This window comes from Solea senegalensis, linkage group LG7 (genome assembly GCF_019176455.1).
Source record: "Solea senegalensis isolate Sse05_10M linkage group LG7, IFAPA_SoseM_1, whole genome shotgun sequence".
NCBI classification, from domain to species: Eukaryota; Metazoa; Chordata; class Actinopteri; order Pleuronectiformes; family Soleidae; genus Solea; species Solea senegalensis.
The window spans coordinates 851268-875000 of NC_058027.1; the positions used below are offsets into that span (position 1 = coordinate 851268).

At 44.3% G+C, this 23733-nt stretch overlaps 1 protein-coding gene across 3 annotated transcripts in view; it reads right to left on the reverse strand.

Annotated features, from left to right (window-relative positions):
• Nucleotides 1–1469: 1469 nt before the first annotated feature.
• Nucleotides 1470–23733, reverse strand: part of cgnl1 (cingulin-like 1) — a 24606-nt gene continuing 2342 nt past the window's right edge. Inside the window, exons 2-19 of one of the 3 annotated variants that reach the window (XM_044029846.1) lie at nucleotides 20583–22248; nucleotides 20378–20472; nucleotides 18992–19094; nucleotides 18702–18803; nucleotides 17757–17926; nucleotides 16543–16681; nucleotides 15999–16211; nucleotides 9438–9644; nucleotides 8013–8117; nucleotides 7778–7930; nucleotides 7529–7699; nucleotides 5557–5718; nucleotides 5348–5437; nucleotides 3725–3808; nucleotides 3413–3537; nucleotides 2968–3076; nucleotides 2726–2889; nucleotides 1470–2626 (exon numbers count right to left, since the gene is read on the reverse strand). In XM_044029846.1, the coding sequence (XP_043885781.1) occupies nucleotides 2470–2626; nucleotides 2726–2889; nucleotides 2968–3076; nucleotides 3413–3537; nucleotides 3725–3808; nucleotides 5348–5437; nucleotides 5557–5718; nucleotides 7529–7699; nucleotides 7778–7930; nucleotides 8013–8117; nucleotides 9438–9644; nucleotides 15999–16211; nucleotides 16543–16681; nucleotides 17757–17926; nucleotides 18702–18803; nucleotides 18992–19094; nucleotides 20378–20472; nucleotides 20583–22196 (3963 nt within the window). In that variant the 5' untranslated portion in view covers nucleotides 22197–22248 and the 3' untranslated portion in view covers nucleotides 1470–2469. Of the gene's footprint in view, nucleotides 2627–2725; nucleotides 2890–2967; nucleotides 3077–3412; nucleotides 3538–3724; nucleotides 3809–5347; nucleotides 5438–5556; nucleotides 5719–7528; nucleotides 7700–7777; nucleotides 7931–8012; nucleotides 8118–9437; nucleotides 9645–15998; nucleotides 16212–16542; nucleotides 16682–17756; nucleotides 17927–18701; nucleotides 18804–18991; nucleotides 19098–20377; nucleotides 20473–20582; nucleotides 22249–23733 lie in introns of all 3 variants that reach the window. The other 2 variants (XM_044029845.1, XM_044029847.1) reach the window with 2 other exon arrangements.

Sequence of the window (23733 nt, forward strand, 5' to 3'; positions counted from 1 at the left end):
ACCTTCCCCTCTTAAGCCTGTGACCCCACATTAGTTTAGTGCTCGACTCGACACACAAGAGAGAGACAGATGATTCTGAGGGACTTGAAAGTTCCCAGAGAATAGAAACAAATAAAGGTCGTGGCCTGCCAACGTCCTTTCACACTCACCACAACAAAGACTTCTCTCTGAACCTCCTTCCACTGCTGTGGTCACTTAAAGACCGTCAACAACAACAGAGAATCTTCCTTTTGTCTTTGCTGACAACAGCAGCCTCCGTCACCTGCCTCACATCAAGCTTTAGAGTCGCCTTAAAGAGTCGCCTTAAAGAGTCGCCTTAAAGAGTTGCCTTAAAGAGTCTCATTAAAGAGTCGCCTTAAAGAGTCTCATTATAGAGTCTCATTAAAGGGTCTCATTCAAGAGTCGCATTAAAGAGTCTTAAAGAGTCTCATTAAAGAGTCTCATTAAAGAGTTTAAAGAGTCATTAAAGAGTCCATTAAAGAGAAAGAGTTAAAGAGTCTAAAAGAGTCATTAAAGAGTCTCATCAAAGAGTCGCCTTTAAAGAGTCGCATTAAAGAGTCGCTTAAAGAGTCGTATTAAAGAGTCAAAGAGTCTCTTAAAGATTAAAGAGTCTCATCAAAGAGTCGCCTTAAAGAGTCGCCTTAAAGAGTCTCATTAAAGAGTCTCATCAAAGAGTCGAGTCGTGATAAAGAGTCGCTTCTCAAAGAGTCTCTTAAAGAGTCTCATTAAAGAGTCGCCGTCACATTAAAGTCTTCCATTAAAGAGTCTCATTAAAGAGTCGCATTAAAGAGTCTCATTAAAGTCACATTAAAGAGTCGCCTTAAAGAGTCTCATTAAAGAGTCGCATTAAAGAGTCGCATCAATGAGTCTCTGCAGCTCGTACACGCTTATTATCATCACATGTTAAATACAAGCTAAAGAAAAGTATTTCATTAAAGTTTGCAGGAAATAAGAAATACAACAGTGATTTATTTTAGAACAGACCGTGAATCTTCATCGTCTCAGAGACAACGTTGTATCAAACATCGTGGAGTGAATTTGAGTTGACTCTTTGGTGCTTGGATGGAGCTCTGGGTTCAAAGGTCATCAGACACAAACACAGGATGCATGAGCTTCATCTGTTCCAGCAGGAAAAACAGTGACCTGCTGAGCGTCACAGTTGACACAGCTGCTTTGACTCCACAGAGGTTTGATGTGAGAATGAAGTCAAATCATCTGCAGGAAAACATGAGAGGAACAACATGAACTCAGCTACTGTGGCACCCTTCTACAGGTTTGTATTCATTCATGTACATCTATATATATATATACACAATATAATACATATATTATATATGCTGAACTATTATTTGTAAAAGTTGTTCAGTTTCTTTGAATTCATGCATTTAAACATTCATCTTGTAAAGGTGAAAAGTTTCTCTTACCTTTCATTAGTTACAAACGTGAAGAAACGATTGAAAACGAGCATGTGAGAGTAAGTGGAAGTAACTTTATTTGAGTGTCAGCAGGATTTATCAACAACAACAACAACAACGTGTGTACAGAGGTAGAGGCCGGAACTTTCACTCTCGCCCTCTACAGGCGTCACAGCGACGTCACCACAGAAGAGAACAGAGAGTGCAAATCATCACAGTGAAGACAACGATTGTCAGTTTAGGAAAGTTAAACTTCTTGAACTGCAGAGTACAGTGGCACCGTTCACACACACACGCGCGCACACACACACACACACATGCACGCGCACGCACACACACACACACACACACACACACGCACACACACACGAGCGGTTTAAGACTGGAACTGCGTCCACAGTGAGGACAGAAGAGTTTTGATATCTGCTGCTTTGTTCTTTGTTAAATTCAGTAAAATAAAAGCAAACTTAGAGGCAGATAAATATAAACAATACTGTGACTAAATTACAAAATCACTTCTAATGATAACGAGTGAATAATGAATATTAATGGAGCCACAGTATAATTGGTCGTCACTTCTATAAAACTGTATAAAAATAGTCCCTCATTCATCGTTCCCTAAAAACCTCACGAGCCGGGATTTTGTATTTTCAGCCTCGAATAAATAAAAACAAACTTCCTGATCCTTCAGATTTTTTTGGATTTGATCTTCATTCATTCATTCATTCATTAAAAAAAAAGCTGAATATATTTAAATTTAAAGGAATGATACAAAAGCGTGTCTTTAGATGCTAAATATAAATCTGACATACTTAAAGGCATAAAAGGTTAATAACGTCCTCTTGTTCTCAGGCAGTTCTGATCTGTTGTTGTTACAGTGCATTAAAGAGCATTTTTAAAACTTTTAAACTAAACGCTAAATGTTAATGAAGCAAAGTCTGTAAAATGAGTCAATTTAACAAAATGTACATTTCATTTTCGACTGGACAAAATAAAGACGTCGTCCATGAACCTCAGAGTCGCTCAAATAATACTGAGTGGATTCATGGACCGTTTACAACGAGAAGGTGGACAGGATGTTGTCCTGACTGGACGAGCGCTTGTATCCTGACGTCGAGCTGAAGTACGTCTCTCCGTCAGTGCTGACGTCGTCGTCGTCTTCGTCGTCGTCGTCCAGCGCGTTGAGCAGCGGAGCAGAGGAGGTCTTACGCCTGCACACACACACACGGACAGTGTAACTGTGTTGTCATGACGAAGCGCTGCAGTGGTGTTGTGTTGTGTTGTGTTTGTGTCTGCGTCCTCGTTGGTACCTGATGTCACTGCGCAGAGCTTTGAGCTGGCTCTGCAGCTGCTCGTTCACCTCCTGCTGCTCGTCCAGGTCTCTCTGCAGCTTCTTCTTGCTGTGCTCCAGTCGGTCGATCTCCTCCTCAGCCTCGTCCATCTGCCTCTTCAGGGCCTTCAGACGCAGATTCAGCTTCAGGAGACAAAGACACTTCAGACACATGTTTGTGGTTTACGGCGAGTCCTGGATGAGTGCAGGTTTATCCTCTACCTGGTCCTTTTGATCTTGCAGCGAGTGATGTTCTTCTTCCACTTGCATCACCATCTCTTTGACCTTCCTCTCCAGTCGACGGTTCGCCACCTGCAGGTTTCCACGCTCCCTGAAACACACACACACAGACAGACACACACACGCGCGCGCGCAAACACACACACAGACAGACAGACAGACAGGACTCGGGTGATTCCTTTGATATTTAAAGTGGATCTGGATTCACATAAACCTGGACCTCAGTGTAAAGGCCTTCACATCAGTGTGTGGTTTGTGTGGTTTGTGTGGTTTGTGTTTCTTTGACCTGCTACACAACTAACTACACAACTAGCTACTGAATGACAGTCTGGACCACGACTCCACGCGTCTCTTTATGATTCATCACTTCATTCACGTTGTTGTTCATGTGCCGTTAAAACCTTCTTCACCCTCGTCTTCCTCTCACCTTTCCTCTCCCTCCAGCCGCTCCTCCAGCTCCTGGACTCGATCCTCCAGCTGAGCGACCAGACCTTCTTTGCTGGACTTCTGCGAGGCCTCGAGATGAGACACTCGACTCTTCAGGTCTTTGTTCTGCAGAGGTCAGAGGTCAGAGGTCAGAGTGTGTCTGCACATCTTCATCATATTTGTGTGCCGTAAAAATGAGGAAACAAGTGACAGTGATGTGAGGGTGGATGTAATTACATGGACATGAATGAACATGAATGAACATGAATGAATGAAGTCTGTGAGTGACACAGTGAGACAGGAGAGTGTGTACCTGTCTCTCCAGAGCCATCTTGTCACACTCCAGGTCCTGTCTGCTAGACCTCTCCTGCAGGAGTTCATTCCTCATGTGCTCCACCTGTCGAGTCCACACACTGTCATTCCTACACTGCAGCTGTGACTGAGTCCAAACCTCAACAATACAACGTCTTTAATCTCCTAAAGGCCAAAGTCAACCAGTGAGCTGGATTTTCCTGTTCGGCTGCATTCCACTCTCAAACTACACACACACACACACACACACACACACTTCCTGTGAAAGCAATAATTACTGCCATGTACACAAAATACAGACAGTTAACAGTTAATAGTTGTGTTTATTATAATAAAGAGCAGGATTTTCATTCTTCCTCTGCTCACTCACTCACTCACTCACTCACCTGTTCACTGTCATTCACAGACATTTATGTAATCAAGCTCAAAACTGTCTTCTTTTATGATGTATGAAACGTGATGGTTCTTTCTTTGTGAGAGGAGCTTTGGAATGGGTGATATTTTATGCCAATTAGTGTGTGACAGTGGGCTGCTGTGATGAACGACGGCCTGTAACTGCTGCACCCGGCGCTTCAGGGAGCTGAATCAGCAGACTGGAACACAGAGACAAACTAATCTGCTTTGTGAGAGACGGCACAAGACCACAGAGGAGATTACTCTCATTTAGACGGGAGAGGAGCACCTGGTGCCGGGGAGACGCAGGTGTTCTTCCTGCTGCCTCTGCTGCAACCCCTCCTCCACCCCTCCTCACAGACACTACAGCACACACACACACTCACTAAAACACACCATTAGTACTCAACCAATTCCATTCCGAGTGCACAAAGCTTGAGCGTTGCCTTGACAACCGACCTCGGCCTCATGCCGAACCACAATGCCACTCTTTTCTCTGTGCCAGACATTTTTTGGAAGAAGAAAAAAAACGTTTAAGGAGATTTAAAAACTTCTCTCTTCATGTCTCTGAATCTGCTTCAGTTCCAGGTCGAGGGGAAACTTAAACACACTCACACACACACTCACACACTCATGCACACACACACACACACTCACTCACTCACACACAGTGGTGTAAAATGACTGGTGTTGCAGTAAAAGTGTGTTATTTCAAAAAGTCTCAGTGACGACACAAACAAAAGAACCTTTAAAGAACACGTAGTTTATGTAACTCTGCGTCAGCATCTTTATCACAGAGGAAGGAAAAGTGGAGCAGGAAAGACCTGGACTTGGTCTCGGGATGAAGTTACTGAGCATGATTTTCCAGAGGAACTCAACAACCTGAAAACCTGAGACGACACTGAGACCACGACGCTGACCGGCCGCCAATCTCTGCCGTGATGAAAGATCGTCTTACAACGCAATAATGTGTAAACTGAGAGTGTGGATATTATGTGGATGTTGGACTGTGCTCATGCACCTAATCACCAGTGGAACACCTCCACTGTGGCTCCATCAGGACTGAGAACAGACTTGGAAAGGTCACATGCTCCTTTTATTCAGAGATTAGCAGCTGCAGTCATGATGTTAGAGGTGAAGGACAAAGACACTGGAGATCTGGATTGAATTTACACACTGAGATGGAAAAGAGACACACACAGTGTGTGTGTGTGTGTGTGTGTGTGTGTACCTGCTCTCGTCCCCGGTCTATCCGGTTCATCAGCTGGTCACCACTATGATGTTCTTCATCCAGGTCCAACTCCAGCTGAGCAACCCTTTCCTACAAAATGAAGCATGTGCCTGCTTAATAACGGTTATTATTCTTTATTTTCTGGTCCAATGTCATAAATAACATGAATGACCATCTGTGCTGATCAGGAGCCTGAAACCATGACGTACCTCTAAGAGTTTGATGTGCCGACTCTTCTCATCTTTAGTGTGTGTGTGCGTCTCCGCCTCCGCCTCCAGATCATGAAGCTTCTCTTCTAGCATCTTCTGCCGCAGCTCGGCCTCGTCTCGCTCCCTCTGACACTGCTGAAGGTTTTCCTCCCGACGCGACAACTGAAACCAAACACACCAGGAAACTTTAAGACCAGGAAATAAAGAAAGAAACTCTTATAATAATATCTTCAACAACAATGTTTAATCCCTGAAGTGTCTCGTTTAAAACTCCACGTTATCACCACTGTAGTGAAGAGCAGATGATCACATGGTTCCTCTGGGATACTAATGAATTCAGAATATCCCCCCGCACACACACACACACACACACACACACACACACACACACATTTCACCAGGTAAATACTTCAATCAAACCAACGCTGAGCATAAGTGTAATGAGATGATTGCATCTCCTCCCTCAGGCACGTCTGCATATCTATGAATGCGTTAATCATTTAATGATGAATGAATCATTGATTAGATTTAAAGAATAAACGTGATTTATTACTCTTTTTAAACAACTTCTAAATCTCTCTGGTCAAATGAAGGGAAATCAGAATAATCATGTTTTCATCCGACACTGCAGGTTTCACTGGGTGGAGATCTGCTACTTACACACTCACCCTGAGTCACACAAACACAAGTCCAAAGCAATCAGTTTCTCAGGAGAGGAGGAGGAGGAGGAGGAGGAGGAGGAGACAGAGGCAGAGGCAGAGACAGAGGCGAGGAGGAGGAGACAGAGGCAGAGGCAGAGGTGGAGGAGGAGGAGGCAGAGGCAGAGGCGGAGGGAGGAGGAGGAGGAGACAGAGGCAGAGACAGAGGCGGAGGAGGAGGAGGAGGCAGAGACAGAGACAGAGGTGGAGGCGGAGGAGGAGGAGGAGGAGGATGTGGATCCAGCCAACACAGCTTTCACAACAATGATATCACAACAATGACATCCTCCTCTTCCCGTGCAGCAGTTGGACACAGACACATGCATCCTGACCTAATCCTAATCCTGACACACACACACACACACTCACTACCACGTGACATGTGCAGCTGGAATATTCTTCAAACTGGTGGTTGTGTCAAAGTCTCCAAATAACTAATGACTAAAGGTCCCTGATGTTTATGAAGTAAAGACAATGTTCTGCATCACAAGATTACTAATGATGTCACTCTGTGTGCACAGGAAACTTCAGTGACACCTGAACACGACTCATTACCCTGCAGGAAGTTCTCTGTGTGTGACGTGGACGTCGTGTTTCTTCTTTCTCTGTATTTGCAGAACGTAGGTCAAACATTTCATTCCAAAGATAAAGAAGAACATTCTTTGACTAAAGGGCTTCACATTTCCTCCATGACAAGCTACAGAGTAACCAGAAACTGCCTTTTATTTATTTTATAGGAGTCGGACACAGTGTGTCTCTCATCTTTTTACTGTCGAACAGCTTTGTTTTAGCTCATTGTTGTTTTTCTGCAGAATGAACATGTATCACTGCTCCATTCTATAACTCCTCTCTAACATAGTTTCTTCACGTTCATCTGTTTCCACGCTGACAGAAACATTCCTCACGTTCCAAAGTGCTGACCAGGATGAACTGACGCAGATTCATCACAGGCCGTAAAGTCCCAACATGATGATTTTAAGTTCATCCACAGGAATTCAACAAAGCTCCATCTTGTTTAACTCAAAGCACAAACATTGACATGTGAAGGTCCGTGTTGTGGGTCTGTGTGGAGCACAAATACCAAAGTGATGACACTGCTCGGTGAAAGGAGGGGATGATGTAGGTGGGCGGGGACAAACTGCGGCTCATCATGTGCTGTTGTGCATGGGAGGACACAGTTTGCCTGACTAATGATGGCCTTGATTTGACCGCTCTCACCATAAAAGCTGTGTCAGCATTGAAATGTTTGCCCATCACAGCAGATGAGTGTGTACCTCGTCCTGCAGGCTCTGGGTAAGCAGCAGGTACTTGTCCAGCTCCAGTCCTCTCTCCTTCAAAAGCCTCTGCAGCTCCGCGAGCTCCCGACGATTCTTCTCTTTGTAAATATCGATCTGCTCCTGCAGCTCCCGAGTGGACGACTGCGACGCGTCCACAATATCACTCATCTACAGACACAGTGAGAGAAGGAGAAATGAAGGAAACACACACAACAAAAATCATCCTGAGATAAAGTTGTCACTCGCCTCCCTCTGAAGTTTCTCGACTGTGCGGTCGAGCAGCCTCCTCTCATCTTCAATGTCGTTCTTCATGTCCTTGAACTGCTCCTTCTGAGTCCTCTCTTCTTGTAACCGCTGCTCTAACTCCTTGTGCTCACTGTTCAGTTTGGTGAGGTTCCTCTGCAGCAGAACACAGTGTCACAGGTGAAGCCACACTCGTCTACATGCAGCACAGTGTGGACTAAGTTGTTGATCATCTCACCTGGACGTCCTCCAGCCGTACACTCAGTGCTCTGTTGGCACGAGACATCTCCTCTTCTTGCTCTTTAATTTCAGCCAGTGACTCTTCCACCTGTTTCTTCTCTCTCTGTTACACAGAGATTGTGATGTGAGTCATACACTATGTGACCGTGTAGAACTGAGACTGAGTCATACAGTACGTGACCGCGTAGAACTAAGACTGAGTCATACATTACGTGACCGCGTAGAACTAAGACTGAGTCATGGTATGTGACTGACTGAGTCATACAATATGTGACCGTGTAGAACTGAGACTGAGTCATACACTATGTGACCGTGTAGAACTGAGACTGAGTCATACACTGTGACCGTGTAGAACTAAGACTGACACTATGACCGACTGAGTCATACAGTATGTGACCGTGTAGAACTAAGACTGAGGTCATACGTGACCGTGTAGAACTAAGACTGAGTCATACAGTATGTGACCACGACTGAGTCATACAGTATGTGACCGTGTAGAACTGAGACTGAGTCATACGTGACGTGTATGTGTGACCGTGTAGAACTAAGACTGAGTCATACAGTATGTGACCACGACTGAGTCATACAGTGTGACCGTAACTAAGACTGAGTCATACAGTATGTGACCGTGTAGAACTGAGGTCATACAGTATGTGACGTGTAGAACTGAGACTGAGTCATACAGTGCGTGACCGAACTGAGACTGAGTCATACAGTATGTGACCGTGTAGAACTGAGACTGAGTCATACAGTACGTGACCGTGTAGAACTGAGACTGAGTCATACAGTGCGTGACAGCGAACTAAGACTGAGTCATACACTATGTGACACTGAGTCATACAGTATGTGACAGAACTGAGACTGAGTCATACATGTGACCGTCTGAGACTGAGTCATACAGTATGTGACCGTGTAGAACTAAGACTGAGTCATACATTGACTAGAACTAAGACTGAGTCATACAGTGCGTGACGAGAACTGAGACTGAGTCATACCGGACAGAACTGAGACTGAGTCATACGCACTGAACTAAGACTGAGTCATACATGCGTGACTAGAACTGAGACTGAGTCAACTGTAGAACTGAGTCATACAGTGCGTGACCCTGAGTCATACATAAGACTGATTGACGCGTAGAACTACGAACAACTGAGTCATACAGTTTGAAACTGAGACTGAGTCATACAGACAGCCTGAGACGTCATACAGAACTAAGACTGAGTCACACTCAGAGACTGAGACTGAGTCATACAGTCGAAACTAAGACTGAGTCAGAACAGTACGTGACCGCGTAGAACTAAGACTGAGTCATACAGTACGTGACTGTGTAGAACTGAGACTGAGTCATACAGAACTAAGACTGAGTCATACAGTATGTGACCGCGTGGCACTAACACAGCATCCATCCATCCATCCATCTCACCTCCAGCCTGCTGACTCTGTCCCCCAGCCTGTTCTCCTGTAGTTTGGCCTCATCGATGATGCGGTTGAGTTTGGTCACCTCGTTTTCCAGCTCCTGTGCTCGCCTGCGCAGCCGCTCGGCCTCCTGACTCAGTCGTCCTGCTTGACCCTCTACAGCACCCTTGGCTGCCTCCACTTCAGCCTTCTCTTGTACCATCACTGCGCTGCTCTGCAGATCAGAACGAGACACAAGGCTTGAGTTCAAAGGAAGCAGGAGTCTGTGACACTCTCACATGCTTACACAGCAAAAACATCCATTTATCACTGAACCTTCCATTACAGCTGTGCATATGGTCAAAATAATATTCTGACAGACTCTCACAGATATTACACTATGATGAATAACTGGTTTACAATAAATGGTTTTGTATCATGTTCAGATCCATTGATTTCTTGCAGCACTAGAGATTTTTGTCTGGACACACATTTTATCTTCATCAAATAAATGTGATTTCTGTTCTCAGAAACAAAGACAAATGCTGCTCAGTAAAATGTTATTATTATTTCATGCAAACGTTTATTTGACAAAGTTTAGTTTCGATAACCTCTTTGTAGTGTGAAGAATGTGTGACAGAGAAAAAGACTGAGTGACAAACAGAGAACAGGTTTCTGTTGCATGACACATTTACAGTGAATGGCAAAATAGGGTGACAACCATTTTGTTGAGGTTGAGTGTGAAGGAGGAGGAATGTTAAGAAACTAGTTTGACAATTTCATGTTGACAGGATACAGAAGAATGCAGACAGACGCCGTCACGAGACGTGACCAGCAGGACGCGTACGCGTTAACGGGACGTAACCAGCAGGACGCGTACGCGCGTACAGTGAGTACACGTTAACGAGACACGACCAGCAGGACGCGTACGCGCGTACAGTGAGTACACGTTAACGAGACACGACCAGCAGGACGCGTACGCGCGTACAGTGAGTACACATTAACGAGACGCGACCAGCAGGACGCGTACACGTGTACAGTGAGTACACGTTAACGAGACGTGACCAGCAGGACGTGCACGTGTGTACACTGAGTACACGTTAACGGGACGTGACCAGCAGGACGCGTACACGTGTACAGTGAGTACACGTTAAGGAGACGTGACCAGTGGGATGGTGAACATGGAGCCGTCTGTCAAAGCTGGAGCGGCTAAGAAAAGCTCCTGTGCCTCGTCAGTGTTTCAGTGGTGACAGTCCAGTACGACCTGTTCTCCCAGTCACCACAGAGCCGCCCTCATCATTTAGGCCTCGTTCACACTCCAACCTCCAACCCCGGCTGTGTCCACACTCAGTTTTATTAAGTTTAGACACGTGACGTTTCCATCTGAGGCTGGATGATCTGGCTTCTCAAATCTGATCATAAAAATGTCTTTAAAGGAACAAAGTCACACATAAAATAATGAGTGGACATTAAAACATGGACATTGTTACTAGAGCAACACAAACACAGGTTGATGATGACGAGGCTACTGATGAAAGCCCACATTTAGACATGACTTAAAGCAACTCAAGTAGCAAAGATACTACAGATATGGTAGATGTTGGAGATAATATTATTCTACACAAATGTCCTCACAACATCTGTTCACTAACAGTGTCAACAATGTGACCAAAACATCTGATAAGAGACAGAGGAAAGAAAACTTGATTACAGGTTTAACATGATGTGCTGATTAACTGATGCATCTACAGTTTCATCTACATCTATAATATGGTTTTGTTTTATATGAAAATGCAAAACAACACGTTTAGAACAAATTGGTTGAGTTCATTTGTCAATTAATCAAACAAATGTGAAAACATAAAGTCTGTGAAAGAGCTAATAAAAGACTGTGTGTGTGTGTGTGTGTGTGTTCAGGGATGGGTAACGGGGCTTGGGTGAGATGTAGGACATGAGACTACAATAATACAGCGTTGACCGTGTGTGTGTGTGTGTGTGTGTGTGTGTGTGTCAGCGCTTCATTGTAACAACAAACACAGTCAGTTCTGCCTGTCCCACTTCTCACACTCAGATTCTTCTTCTTTTCTGCACTACTACAATAAGTTAATCATTCATCAAACATGTTAAGATATTATTAAATATTACCTAATGGTCACTGAAGGGTTAGCACTAAGAAAACAAGTCACTTCATCAGCTGTTGGACCATAATGTGTTCCATTTGTCTGTTTAATCCAATTCTTCACCTCACTTTAGAGAAACAGACAATATTATAGAAGCATATGTGTCATATCTAACATGAGTACATTTCTTTTTTCCTTTACCTTGACTTGCTGTTTGACTTTCATCTTTTGTGTATTCAGACTGTTTGACTTAAGTTGCACATTAACTAACTTTGTGCCGTCTTTGAAGCTGTGTGTGTGTGTGTGTGTGTGTCCCAGGTCATGTGCTGTGGTGGAATCGATCCCTGTGGCTTTCTCAGTGACTCGCACCAAATCAGCTAAAAGAATCTAAAATAAATACAGCTGAAATGAGCCTTAAACAGGAATGTTGTTCATTGTACATTTCTGCAAACAATAAGCTCCATAAATGACAGCGATGTTGATGTTACTGCTGTAAAATCATAGCAGCTGTTAACACGCTGTCACTTACTTTACATTTATTTCTTTTCAGCAGGTATTTTACCTCGTCTGGTCTGGGTAAAATGAAGGTGTACAATGTTCTATAATATGCAGCATACTCCTGATAATCCTTTGCTTGGTTTATTCCTCTAATATTACACTAAACAAAGTAAAAAAACAAGATTAATACCTTTTAGAAAATGTCTGCTTTCATTTTCTATTCGACTGTTTGCTAAAATGATGTGTTTCCTCTTTCCTTTACAACTTCATGGAAACCTTTCAACTCTGCTCTGCAAACAAAGCTGTTGCAGTCATTTATATTTCCACTCACTTAATGAATCTGACTGATGATCTGTATCTGTCGATAATCAAGCTTGTGATGTCGTTACCGATGCTTAAAGATGACTAAATCACGTTTCTTTCTCACGTGGTACTGGTCCTTTCCTGAATGCTATCACTATCACTATCACTATCACTAAACCCTGCGGCAGCGTCGATGGCAGCACACAGTATGTGTTACTTCTACATCAGCTCCACTCGTTAAAAAAGACCTGAGGTTAACGAGAACAGAGCGGCTGTCAGGGACTGAAAGGAAGGACTGAAGTAGAAATGAACAGGTGACGGATGAGAAGCATTGACATTTCCTTGGTCAGAGGAGGACAGTAATCAAATCTGCTTTTGTCCTCGGAAAAATGGAAACAAAAGCCTGCTTTTAAAAACCTTAGTGCAAAGCTAAGCTGCATAATTGCAGAGAGGTAGAACAGAGACGAAGAAACACCGGTGAATTATAAAGCACAGATCTGCACGAGAGTTTACATTTAGATCAAAATAATATCAAACTCTTCATGTTCCAAATGTTCCCAGGCTCAGACAAATTCACATGAGGCAAACATTGTATAAAAAATGTAAAAAAAGAAGAGTTGGCTACATCTTCAAAAGAAATGATTGACAGCCTGGAATGTTCTTTTTCATGTGGACAGTTGGTGTGTGTTTGAAGCTCCCACCACATCAGCGTTCACAGGTAGGAAAATAAAGGAATAATAAACAGAAGAATCTGAGCTGCTGACCCTGATACCACAAAACAGCCACTTTCTCAAACTGCTTACTGTCACATTTGAGAGGGTTTGATGTCATCAATCCACGAAGTTCTCATTAAAACCATTTGAAGAGCCAACGGTAATACTGAAGCAAGAATAAATAACTGCTTCGTTGCCATCTCCATAAAGATCCAGAAACACTCTCCATCACTTCCCTGCACACTCGCCGCCCCGTGTCTCTGTCCTATGCTTTCTAGTCGCCTGCTAAATCAGCTCGTACAGCCGCGCTGGGAAATACAGTGCTATCATCAAACACACAGACTGATGCGGGAGGGCCTGAGGGGGAACTCTTCACTGGGTATGTACTGTAAGTTTGATGATCAGACAGTGAGACTTCAGTTCACACAGAGATGAAGTGAGCGGCAGGTGTGAGATACGAGGGAGAAGGTGCAGCAGGCGGCTGCAGTGTCTTGTGTGGAAACTGCGGCGTCGGGAAATGAAGAAATGCAGCATTTAGGATTGAGGTTAGAGATGAGAGCGCGATAACAGTGTGGATGAGTTACACACTGACTTACACTGAGGCGCAGGGCTGTGGGTGAAACATGACCAGAGCTGGGAGCGGCGTGATAAGCACAAAGCACTGTCTTTACAGTCGGGAGCAAAAAACACGACTGAGACCAATTAAAACCTCTAACACCGGGGATGTGGAACACTGCAGAGATGGAGATGCTTCTTCAGCACCATGAAACACAGGTCAGAGCGGGTGCACTGTAACAGAGCTGGAGCGGAGACAAGGAGGAGGTCTTCTGGGTGCACATTCTCCACGTTGACCCCGACATTCCTGGAAACAAACCCCTCTCTCTCCTCACCACACCTCGCCTTTCCACATTCTTTGCATACTAGCACATGCTGACACGAAAGCGAAGCTCTTCAAATGTGCACAGTTGTGAAACTGGCTGAAATAAACAAAGTCATGTGTTAAAGAAAGTTTGATTTGGTTTTTTTTTAAACTTGATAAAATGACACACGCTACAGTTCACAAACAAGTGTCCTTTCAACTGTAGGCCGCGGCCACCAAGCCCCTTCTCTTCAACATACTGACCCACTTAGACAACAACCCCCACTGCTATTATTGTGTGAGACAAACTCATCATTCTTCATCCACTGAGGTCCACAATTACACCCCCCAGGCCTCAGAGAGAAGAGGGGACACCACGGCAGCTCATTAGATTAGTGAAGGCTTGCCACTGCAATTAACTAGTATACAGAGCAGTTTAGTGCTCTAGTTTCCAGCATTCTTCTCTGCATGGGCCCCACAAACAGGGAGGCAACACTCTGGGGAGAGATGAGGGCAGAAGAAGAAGAAGAAGAAGAAGGAAGAGATGAACATCATGACACTCTGACACAGTCTTCATCAGACTGTCGATCATGTGACTGACTCATCTCATAACTTCATTATTGTGCTCCATTAGTTAATTATAAGTAAATAACTACGTGATTACACGGTGCACCAACAAAGACAATGATGTTTCAAATATTTAGATTTGTTTGTGTGTTCGATCCATGCATCATTTTTGTAGTGTTCATGTTGAACTTTTGCCATGAATGAAAATAATGATCGTCTTGCTTATTATTTAACCTTATAGATTCATTTATAATACTAAGGCAAAGTCTTCATAAAATCTAAGTGAAGGGCAGCACAAACAAGGACCTAATGATTGAGTTCCCTTTAAAATCTTAAAAGAGAAACTAACAATGACTTCATCTTTCCAATTGTTTCCAAAGCATTGAGGTTAAACCCCTGATGATTTACTCCCGTGTGGGAGCAGCTTGCATCTGTGGAACAAAAGGAAATGTTCTCATAGATTTGAGCTGCACCGCCACTGTGGACCCCCAACAAGCCTGCAGGAAGCTGAGAACAAGGACAGCTTCCACTCTTTGAGACAAACAGGACACACATGATTCACAGTCCCCATGAAAACAATGTGTCTTCAGTCCTTTCAGTCTTCTGTCTCCTGCCATGCACGGCTGCTTGCCTCATCTAAACCCTGTTTATTTACGTTTAAACACTCACTGCTCCATCACTGCTAATCTCTTTCCCAATATCTCATTTCTCAAGCTTGATTTTTGTCCAATGAATTTAAAACATGATCATCTGTTTCCAAGTACGTCAGGGCCTTTAAGTGTGATTATTGTGTCTATGCCACAACAATGACGACCTGTGCATAAAAAGCAGCGCTGAATGTTCCTGTTGTTATCAAGCCTCATTCTTCCTGTAACATGTGCAGCTACATTTGACTGTTCATGTGTTTCATGACTGCACAGTTCAAATATAAGTATGTATACCACATTTCTCATTTTATCATTTAGTTGAAGTTTTAGGTTACAGCTGACGTTTTGCCTTCACTTCTTTGCCAGTACAAACATCTTCATTCAACATCTGTTCAAATCAAATGGAAACAGGGAAATGAAGCGAGGCTTTCTTTTTTAAAAACAAACAAACAAACAAACAAAACAAACAAACAAACAAACACCTCCTTTTCCTTTATGAAAATCCTGTCAACAGTGAACGAAGGCATTTCTGGTTATCAGTATCAAACTACTCAGTACCACAGTTGTGGCATAAATGTTAATAACACTCCAATCACACACACACAGTCACACACAGTCACACACACACACACACACACACAGTCACACACACACACACAGTCACACACACACACAGTCACACACAGACACACACTCACACACAGTCACAGCTCCCTCTGATGAGATGCTTATCTCCACACTCCTCTGTGACAGGGTGTGTTTCTGGAATCGGGGGAGGGCAGGAGCAAAGGAAGTGAGGATGAGGGAACATAGGGAGTCAAACTGGAGGAGGAGGAGGAGGAGGGGGGGGCAGAGAGAGGAAACACACGGGAGGCTGATTACCTGCTTGGCCTCCTCCAAAGACGTCTGCAGACGGCTTATTTCCTTCTCATACTGCTCCCTCATCTTGTCCACCTCCTGATCGTGAGCGGCCACTTCCTCCTTCAGGGCTCCTTTCAGAGCCGTCAGCTCCCTCTCTCGCCTCCTCAGCACTTCCTCTTGCTCCTCCTTGGCAAGGAGAACTTCCTGCATCTCCACCTTCAGCTGCATCATGTCCTGCATGTAGATGTCCATGGATTTCAGCAGCACATTTAAGCACTTTTCCCAACACATTAAAGACATATTTAATAGAAATAAAACACACAAACTAAGATTATTATTGTGTATGTTTGTTTTTTTAAATCACATTAAAAGAAATGGTTTCATGCTAACAGTCACAGCTCAGTGCTACTAAATAAAACTATTCAGACAATTAAAATTCAAGCACTTTCAAGGACTTCAAGCACCCATGGAGCCTGTGGCAGACTGGACACAGGCCACTGGTTCTGAAACGTTCATATTTCATGACGATCTTGCCTTGCGTGTGGAACAGTGAACACTGCATTACCGTGAGAATGGCGTCTTTCTCTCCATCAGCAGCTGACTTCTTGGCTGAGTCGAGCTCGTCGTGCATCTCTGACAGCTGGTCCTGCAGGTCTCTGATCTCCGTCTGGAACTGTTCCCTCTCCATCTTCACCTGGAACAGCCTGACACACACACACACACACACACACACCTGCACTGAATGTGACGTATGTACAGATGAATACATGAACTGTTTGGACATGACAGCACTGAGGATGAGGTTAGTAACTGATGAGTGGAGCGTTCAGTTAGGTACAGTGTGTTTCCATTAGAGCTAATACCAAAATAATCCATGAAGACATCGTTCCTTTAGACACTGGAGCCCACAGTTAAACAACAGCCACAAAACAAGCAGGAAAATAACAGCAGCTGGATTTCCTCCATTGTTGACATTGTGTTGTTGTTGTTGTTGTTGTGTTGAGTTGAGTTGAGTTTGATGTCGTCGTACATTGCTACCACGATGTCATGCAACGCGGCCATCAGACACAGGCCACACCCCGTCGACCAGGTTGTGTTAGAGAAACACAAGCCTGTACCTAACACACCAAACCACGTATGTGTCTGTCCCTGCTGTGAGAGCAGGAACCACACAACTGTCTGTCTCTCCACTCTGTCCCTTCACTCTGTCTCTCCACTCTGTCCCTTCAATGTCTCTTCACTCTGTCTGTCCACTCTGTCTGTCCACTCTGTCTCTCCACTCTGTCCCTTCACTCCGTCCCTTCAATGTCTCTCCACTCTGTCCCTTCACTCTGTCTCTCCACTGTCAGTTATAAAGGTTGAAAATGGAAGTTGGAGCTGAATCAGTCACTGATGCATTAGAAAGTTCATAAAGTGAAAAGCTCACAGACAGAGAACCACACATGTATCATCATTAACACTGAGCTATGAACAGTAACTACATTTGCAAAGACACAGGTGATTGATAACATCTTAGCAAATAACATAGAATAAACTCATTCTAATTATTTATAATTAAATGACCTAGTGACGGGTTTAACAGCAGCAGGATTGAACAAGACCAGGAGGAAGTAGAGAGCAGGAGTTTCATGTTTTACTCACACAAACAATCCCCAACCAATCAGTGCAGTAACAAGACCACGGTCCCTCCCCCAGCTTCCCCCAGCTTCCCCCAGCTTACAGACACAGCATGTGGAAAGCTACTATATGAGTCTATGCTGCACGTCATGCTGTACTTACTCTTCAACAGTGGTCTGCAGCTCAGCCTCTGTCCTGGACAGTTTTTCCCTCAAACGCTTGCACTCGTTTGTTTTGCGCTCCAGCTCCTGCTCCAGCTCCTGCTGCAGCTCCTGCTGCTGCTCCTGCTGCTGCTCCTGCTGCTGCTCCTTCACACCTGCAGCCTGATTCTTCTGATGGTGAAAGATACAAACGTCAAAGTGGACCAAGTCAATCATAACTCATTGTCTCTGTTTTTGGAGAAAGACTGGATGAAAGAGCACCGGTGATCCACAGAGGAAAAGAAAGAGCCATAAACAAACGTTGATCATAATATGGTTCGGGTTATTGGTCAGTGAAGTCTCTGGTAACTTTCTTTCAACTGTAGGAATGACAATAAAAGCTTCAGATTCAACACCGACTGGTGTGAATGTCCGAGTATGAACACGTGTTTAGTAACTTCAGCAGATCCTGAATCAAAGAGTCTCTGCTCTCGTCTCTAAGACAGTTACACTCAGATTTAGGAATTCATTTATGTAAAGCACACAACAGTGTTTGAATTCCTGCTAACTTCATGAACAGTGGCAACAGACCTTTCACTCTAACTTATCCTCATGAATTAAACGTTGATTGCAAGTTGTGATGACATGAAAATAGTGACACTAACAATTCTGTTTGAGTTGGAGAGTGATAATAAACTCAGACAGAGTCCAGGAGCGTCAGCGACACAGAAACAGATGTGAGCAGGGACACAGCTATGAATTTACACTCATATTTACTGATGAGAAAAGCAGTATCATTATGACAAGACATGCTACAGGATCATTACAATCCTGTGTAAATCTTTAAATCCTACCAGTAGTTGTAAAATAGGTCTCCAAGTTGTCCTAGAATCCCTGAACCCTATTTTCCAACCAAGACCTTGATCAGAGGATATATGAATATAAGAATATAAATAAACTGTGTTACCCTGACTTGATCCTCGATTTGTCTCTTGAGTTCAGCCATTTCTTTCTCCAGTTCAGCATTTTGTTCTTGCAGAGCTTTGGTCTGTGCAGGGACGTCCAGGGACTGACAACAGGACAAAGACATTGACGATGAGTAACTCTCTGATATATATAAAGTCAATAATTAGTAATCAATCAATAATACACTCACAAACATTTATTGGAACTATAATCTGTCCCTTGTGATAAGCACATTTTAGACAGCAGAACATGTTTTATTCTGGATTATTTCACAGTTACAAATCTTCTCACTCTGTTGTCTCCTTGTGCGCTCGCAGTGGCTCGAGATTTCAACGTCTGAATCTTCTCAAACACCAGGTTGACTTTTCTCTTTGTGGTTTCATCAGTGTCACTGCTTCTGCACGCGCACACACACACACACACACACATTCACATGGCTACGTTATTACTACACAATGAGTTGTAACCACATCGTTACACTCTCACAGAGGAAGTCAGTCCCAGCTCAGAAAGGGTCAGAACGGATCATGCTGCTTCGACGTGTCACCTCATTACACTCACACAAGAGACACCAGAACTTAAAATGACGCAGCAACAACCTTTAAGATAAATGACCATTTGTTCTGTGCTTTAAAATGGAGATAATGATTTAAGCACCGTCAGTCAACTTCTTATCTTATTACTAATCAGTGAGTGACAAACCTGAAGCATCAGTGCTACACAAATATGTTCCACTTCAAGTCTATTCTAATAAACAATGACAACATTGTTCTACGTTCAACATCAACTGCAGCAAAAATAAAGCAGCAGCAGTTGTTTCTGACTTCTCCTGGGTTCATTTTGACCTGCTTTAGTGTAATAAGAGCAGCTTTAAGTAAGGAAACAGGAACCTGTGAAAATATCAACCTTCAGATGAAAATGTAATCTTTAAAGTGAACGTGAAGCGTAGACTTGAACAAATGCCAGACGTGACATATTATTTCAATAAATGACAAGTCTGACTCACAAACCAAGCCTCACACAGATGATGTTCATTAAGTCTCTAAAAGCCCGTTTGGGAATGTTTTCCTTGTGGGCCTTGGGAACGCAGCTCTCTCTCAGCCCCTGCACTTCCATCTGTGTTTCCTTTCCTTTGTCCTGTGACTCCTGACCTGTGCTCAGACACACCCAACGACTTTCCTGTTCTTTCTACATTGGGCCGATCCTGTCAAGCACATGTAAAAGCTGCAGACATCAGCAAATCATTGTCTCTCAACGTACAATCACGCACTACAGCATTTAACTTTAATCCTAAAACTGCTTCTTCTCTTAACTAAATATGGTGTCTACTTTAACCTTTTAACCCCACATGCTTCTCCGACACATACAGGGAGTATCTGATTACAGTGTGAACGCTCCGACTGCGGCTGAAAAGAAAGTCAAACAGAAAGAAAACATTCTTCAGACAGCCTCGGATGAGCAGGAGGTCTAAGACGAGCACATTCCTTCAGTTTTATCACAAACAGTGGAGCTCTGATAAGAACCACGTACATGTGCTCCCACACAACAGTGTCTATCTTTATCATGCATTTCGATTTAAGGTTTACAAAGGAAGACACGCCCCTTTCATGATTCAACAGCCAAATAAACGTCTAAAAGTCAGGATCAGAGCAGTAGAGCTGGTATGTCATCACTTACCCATCCTTCAGGTAATTAAACAAAATGAGCTTTGCTGTCTCTTCATGTGTTTGTTGTGAAAGCTCCTGCTGACCTTTCAGGAGATCAGGTGTCGCCTGGATATCAGAGGAAATGACAGCGGTCTTAACAAAGAGGAGAAATCTCACACATCTTCACTTACAATAAACAAGGATTCATTATGAAGCTGCAGCACACATCATTTTACCTGAACATCTGCTTCTGCGCTGGATGTTTGGTCTGCAGTGGGCGAGCGCTGAGACAGCGACAGCGTCCCACCTGCAGAGGCGCTGTTGTCACCCTCTTTACTCTTGAATGGTAATGACGAGAAGTGAGTCTGTGGCTTTTTGTAGCCCTGGATGAAGCCGGCACCTTTAGAGACGCTGCTCTGAGGGGAGCCGGGCGCACTGGTCACATGAGGGGAGGAGGAGGAGGAGTCCACCTTACCGTCCACAGCCGTGAGCCACGAGTCCTGACTGCCAGCTGTTCTCTGCAGCCTGAGCTGCGAGGGCCGCAGGACGTGCTCCACTGACGTGCCGCGCTGGCGGCTGAAATCATCCCCGAGGCCTGAAGCATGTCTCAGGCCAAGTGCACTGTCCACACTGCGGGAGCGTTTTCTGTCCTCTGGGTTGATCCTGTTCCTGCGCCCCGCTCTGCCTCTGTGGTGGTGGCCACTCTCTTTGCCATCAAACTTCTCAATGAGCTCATCCACACCAGGAATGGAGCCCGTGTCGATGTCTCTGCCAGAACCAGGGCTGAAAGGGATGTAGCGCCGGTTATCGTGGCGATTGATGGCGTCTCCATACAGGGCCTCAATTTGGTCATCCAGCAGAACCTTAGAGGTGGAGGATGAAGACGAGTGAGGGGAGTGGGAAGAGGACTCCAGGACCGGCCCACTGGAATCGCTCCTGCGCAGAGGGAGCACATCAGGCTCACGGCGGCTGCGATCGAGGCTGGAGTTGCTGCTGCTCACGGCGCTCCCGGGAGGTCGACATGAACTGTTGGTCCGATCAGACACAGCGGAGGGCGGAGACTGTGCTGACTGATGCACAGTGTTAGAGGGTGCCGTGGACTGAGATGGACTCAGTTTGGTGGATCGAGGTCTGGACTGAGGCTGAGCGGTTTGTGAGTGTGACCTGGTCTGAGGCTGAGTGAGCGGTGCAGACTGAGGCTGTGACCTCGGCTTTGGAAGGACTGCTTGACTCTGGCTGTGGGGTGAAGGCTGCCTTTTGTCCTGCTGTGCAGGAGCTTTATACTGACCCATGCTTGAGGACCAGGTATGGGATGAAGCAGGTGTAGAAGATCTGGAAGAGGAACTGTGGCGTTCCCTTCCAGTCTCAGCCACAGGCAGCGGTCTCGCAGGCAGGCTGTGAAAACCATCAAGGTTCAAGGCGTTGGTCTCCGGGTCGTAGGGCTGCAGAATCTCAGGGTGCTTCTGAAAGTTCAGAAGCATGGACGATTTCTTTCCTTGTGAATCTGGCACACCATTTTGAGAATCTGAGTATTGCAGCACCTTCTGAGACCTGTACTCCATGAAGGGGCTGTTCGATCCGGCCTCCTTGCTTCCTCTGAAATCATACTCCTGGTAGTTCTCGATAAAGGACTCGTCTGCATCCATGTACCCATTAGGGTTGACGTAGGACTGAGGACCCTTGTCCTGGTTGTTCAGAACAACGTAAGGGTGTCCATCTATACCCTGGACACGAATGCTGAGTCCGTATGAACCAGCGCCATTGCCGAGGGGCCTGGAGGAGCGCGGTGGCTGAGTGTAGACCCGCTGTGGTCCGTTGTTAGGAATGCCAGTCACTCTGTACGACTCCATCAGGAAAACAGGAGGAAAATAAATCCCTCTCCCTGAGTCAGGTGATCCACCTCTGCAAGCGAAGATTGAGGCAGTCAGGAGTGAGACAATAAAACTTTCACAGCTCTCTCTCCACACACACACACACACACACACACACACACACACACACACACACACACACACACACTCGAGGTTTCATGTAAGTTCATTTTCATTCTTTTGTTTTGCATTCTTAATGCTCTGATTTGTCTCCAAGGAGATGTTTTTCTAGTCAAACTGCTCGACTAATAATGTTCTGGCCACATGAGACAATAAGCCTCCTGTGTTGCTGCCTCCATCAAGAGCAGAACCCGTAATATCAGACAAACATGACTCAACGTCAGCCACATTCTTCTCAACAGCAGACAGCCACGGACGTGAGTGACTAATAACAGGACGACGATTCACTGTGCATGACACGCTGTAGGTTACTGTAGGTTCAACAGGTTAAGAGGAAAGTATTAAGAGAAAGAAGACACTCATTCATGCTCAGGATAAAGTGAGCATTCACTTTAAAATACACCCTGATAATTCTCTTTGCTCATGACTCAGTCATTTCATCTGGAGACGCATGAACAGCAACAAAATCTCATAATCTCATTATTTCAGGATTGTCAAAGTTGTCAGATTGGCAGCTCGGTGGTGAGAACGCACCTGGAAATAAATCCAAACAATGAACACACATTAAACCGAGCAGTTAAAGGTTTATCACACAGATTTATGCCTGTGAAGCCACAGAAGACAAAGACATCAGCAGCCACCATGTGTTTGACATGTTACTGATAGTGTCCCATTCTACCTGGTGTTACTGAACAAACACAGACCATAATGGGCCAAGAAGACGGACGCTGATAAGACTGACAACAAAGGCAAGAGCAGGACGTCTCACATTAACAAGAAATAGGTGATGAGTGGTGTTGGGTGATATGCGCCGAGAGAAGATGTGTGATTTTCTTCTGGTGACAAACTCTTAGTCTCTGGTTACATTGTGAGTAAAATTATAACATGCACATCAAAGAGTAAGATAACATCACTACAATAATGGAGGTTTCTGTCTTTCTTCAGTTTCACTAAGAATCACTGTTATTAACTACAGCATAGAGTGGGGCTGTTTGCTGCAGGCCCACTCACAAGGAGGATTATCAATACAGAATATTTTTACGCATTATTGTTAAAACACTTATCTTAACGCACGTCGTTTACTGCATGAAGAAACTTCAAAACACAGATTTCTATTGGATTTAAAAGTGTTGGAAACATTTTCACTAATGTTAATACACTTCTCAACAAAACAGATAACATTGTATATTCTATTTCACATCTTTAAGAAGCCTCAAGTCACATCATTAATATCTGTCAGGGGAAAGTACTGAAGTACACGGAGAATCTAAGGTAAGTTGAAGTTTGACATGTTGGGATGTTATTAGAAGAACTGAAGACATTCAGCAGGTTAGTGAAGATGTAGGTTAAAAAAGCAGTGAAGACGCTTCTATCATTCGTTTCACATGTGAAACCC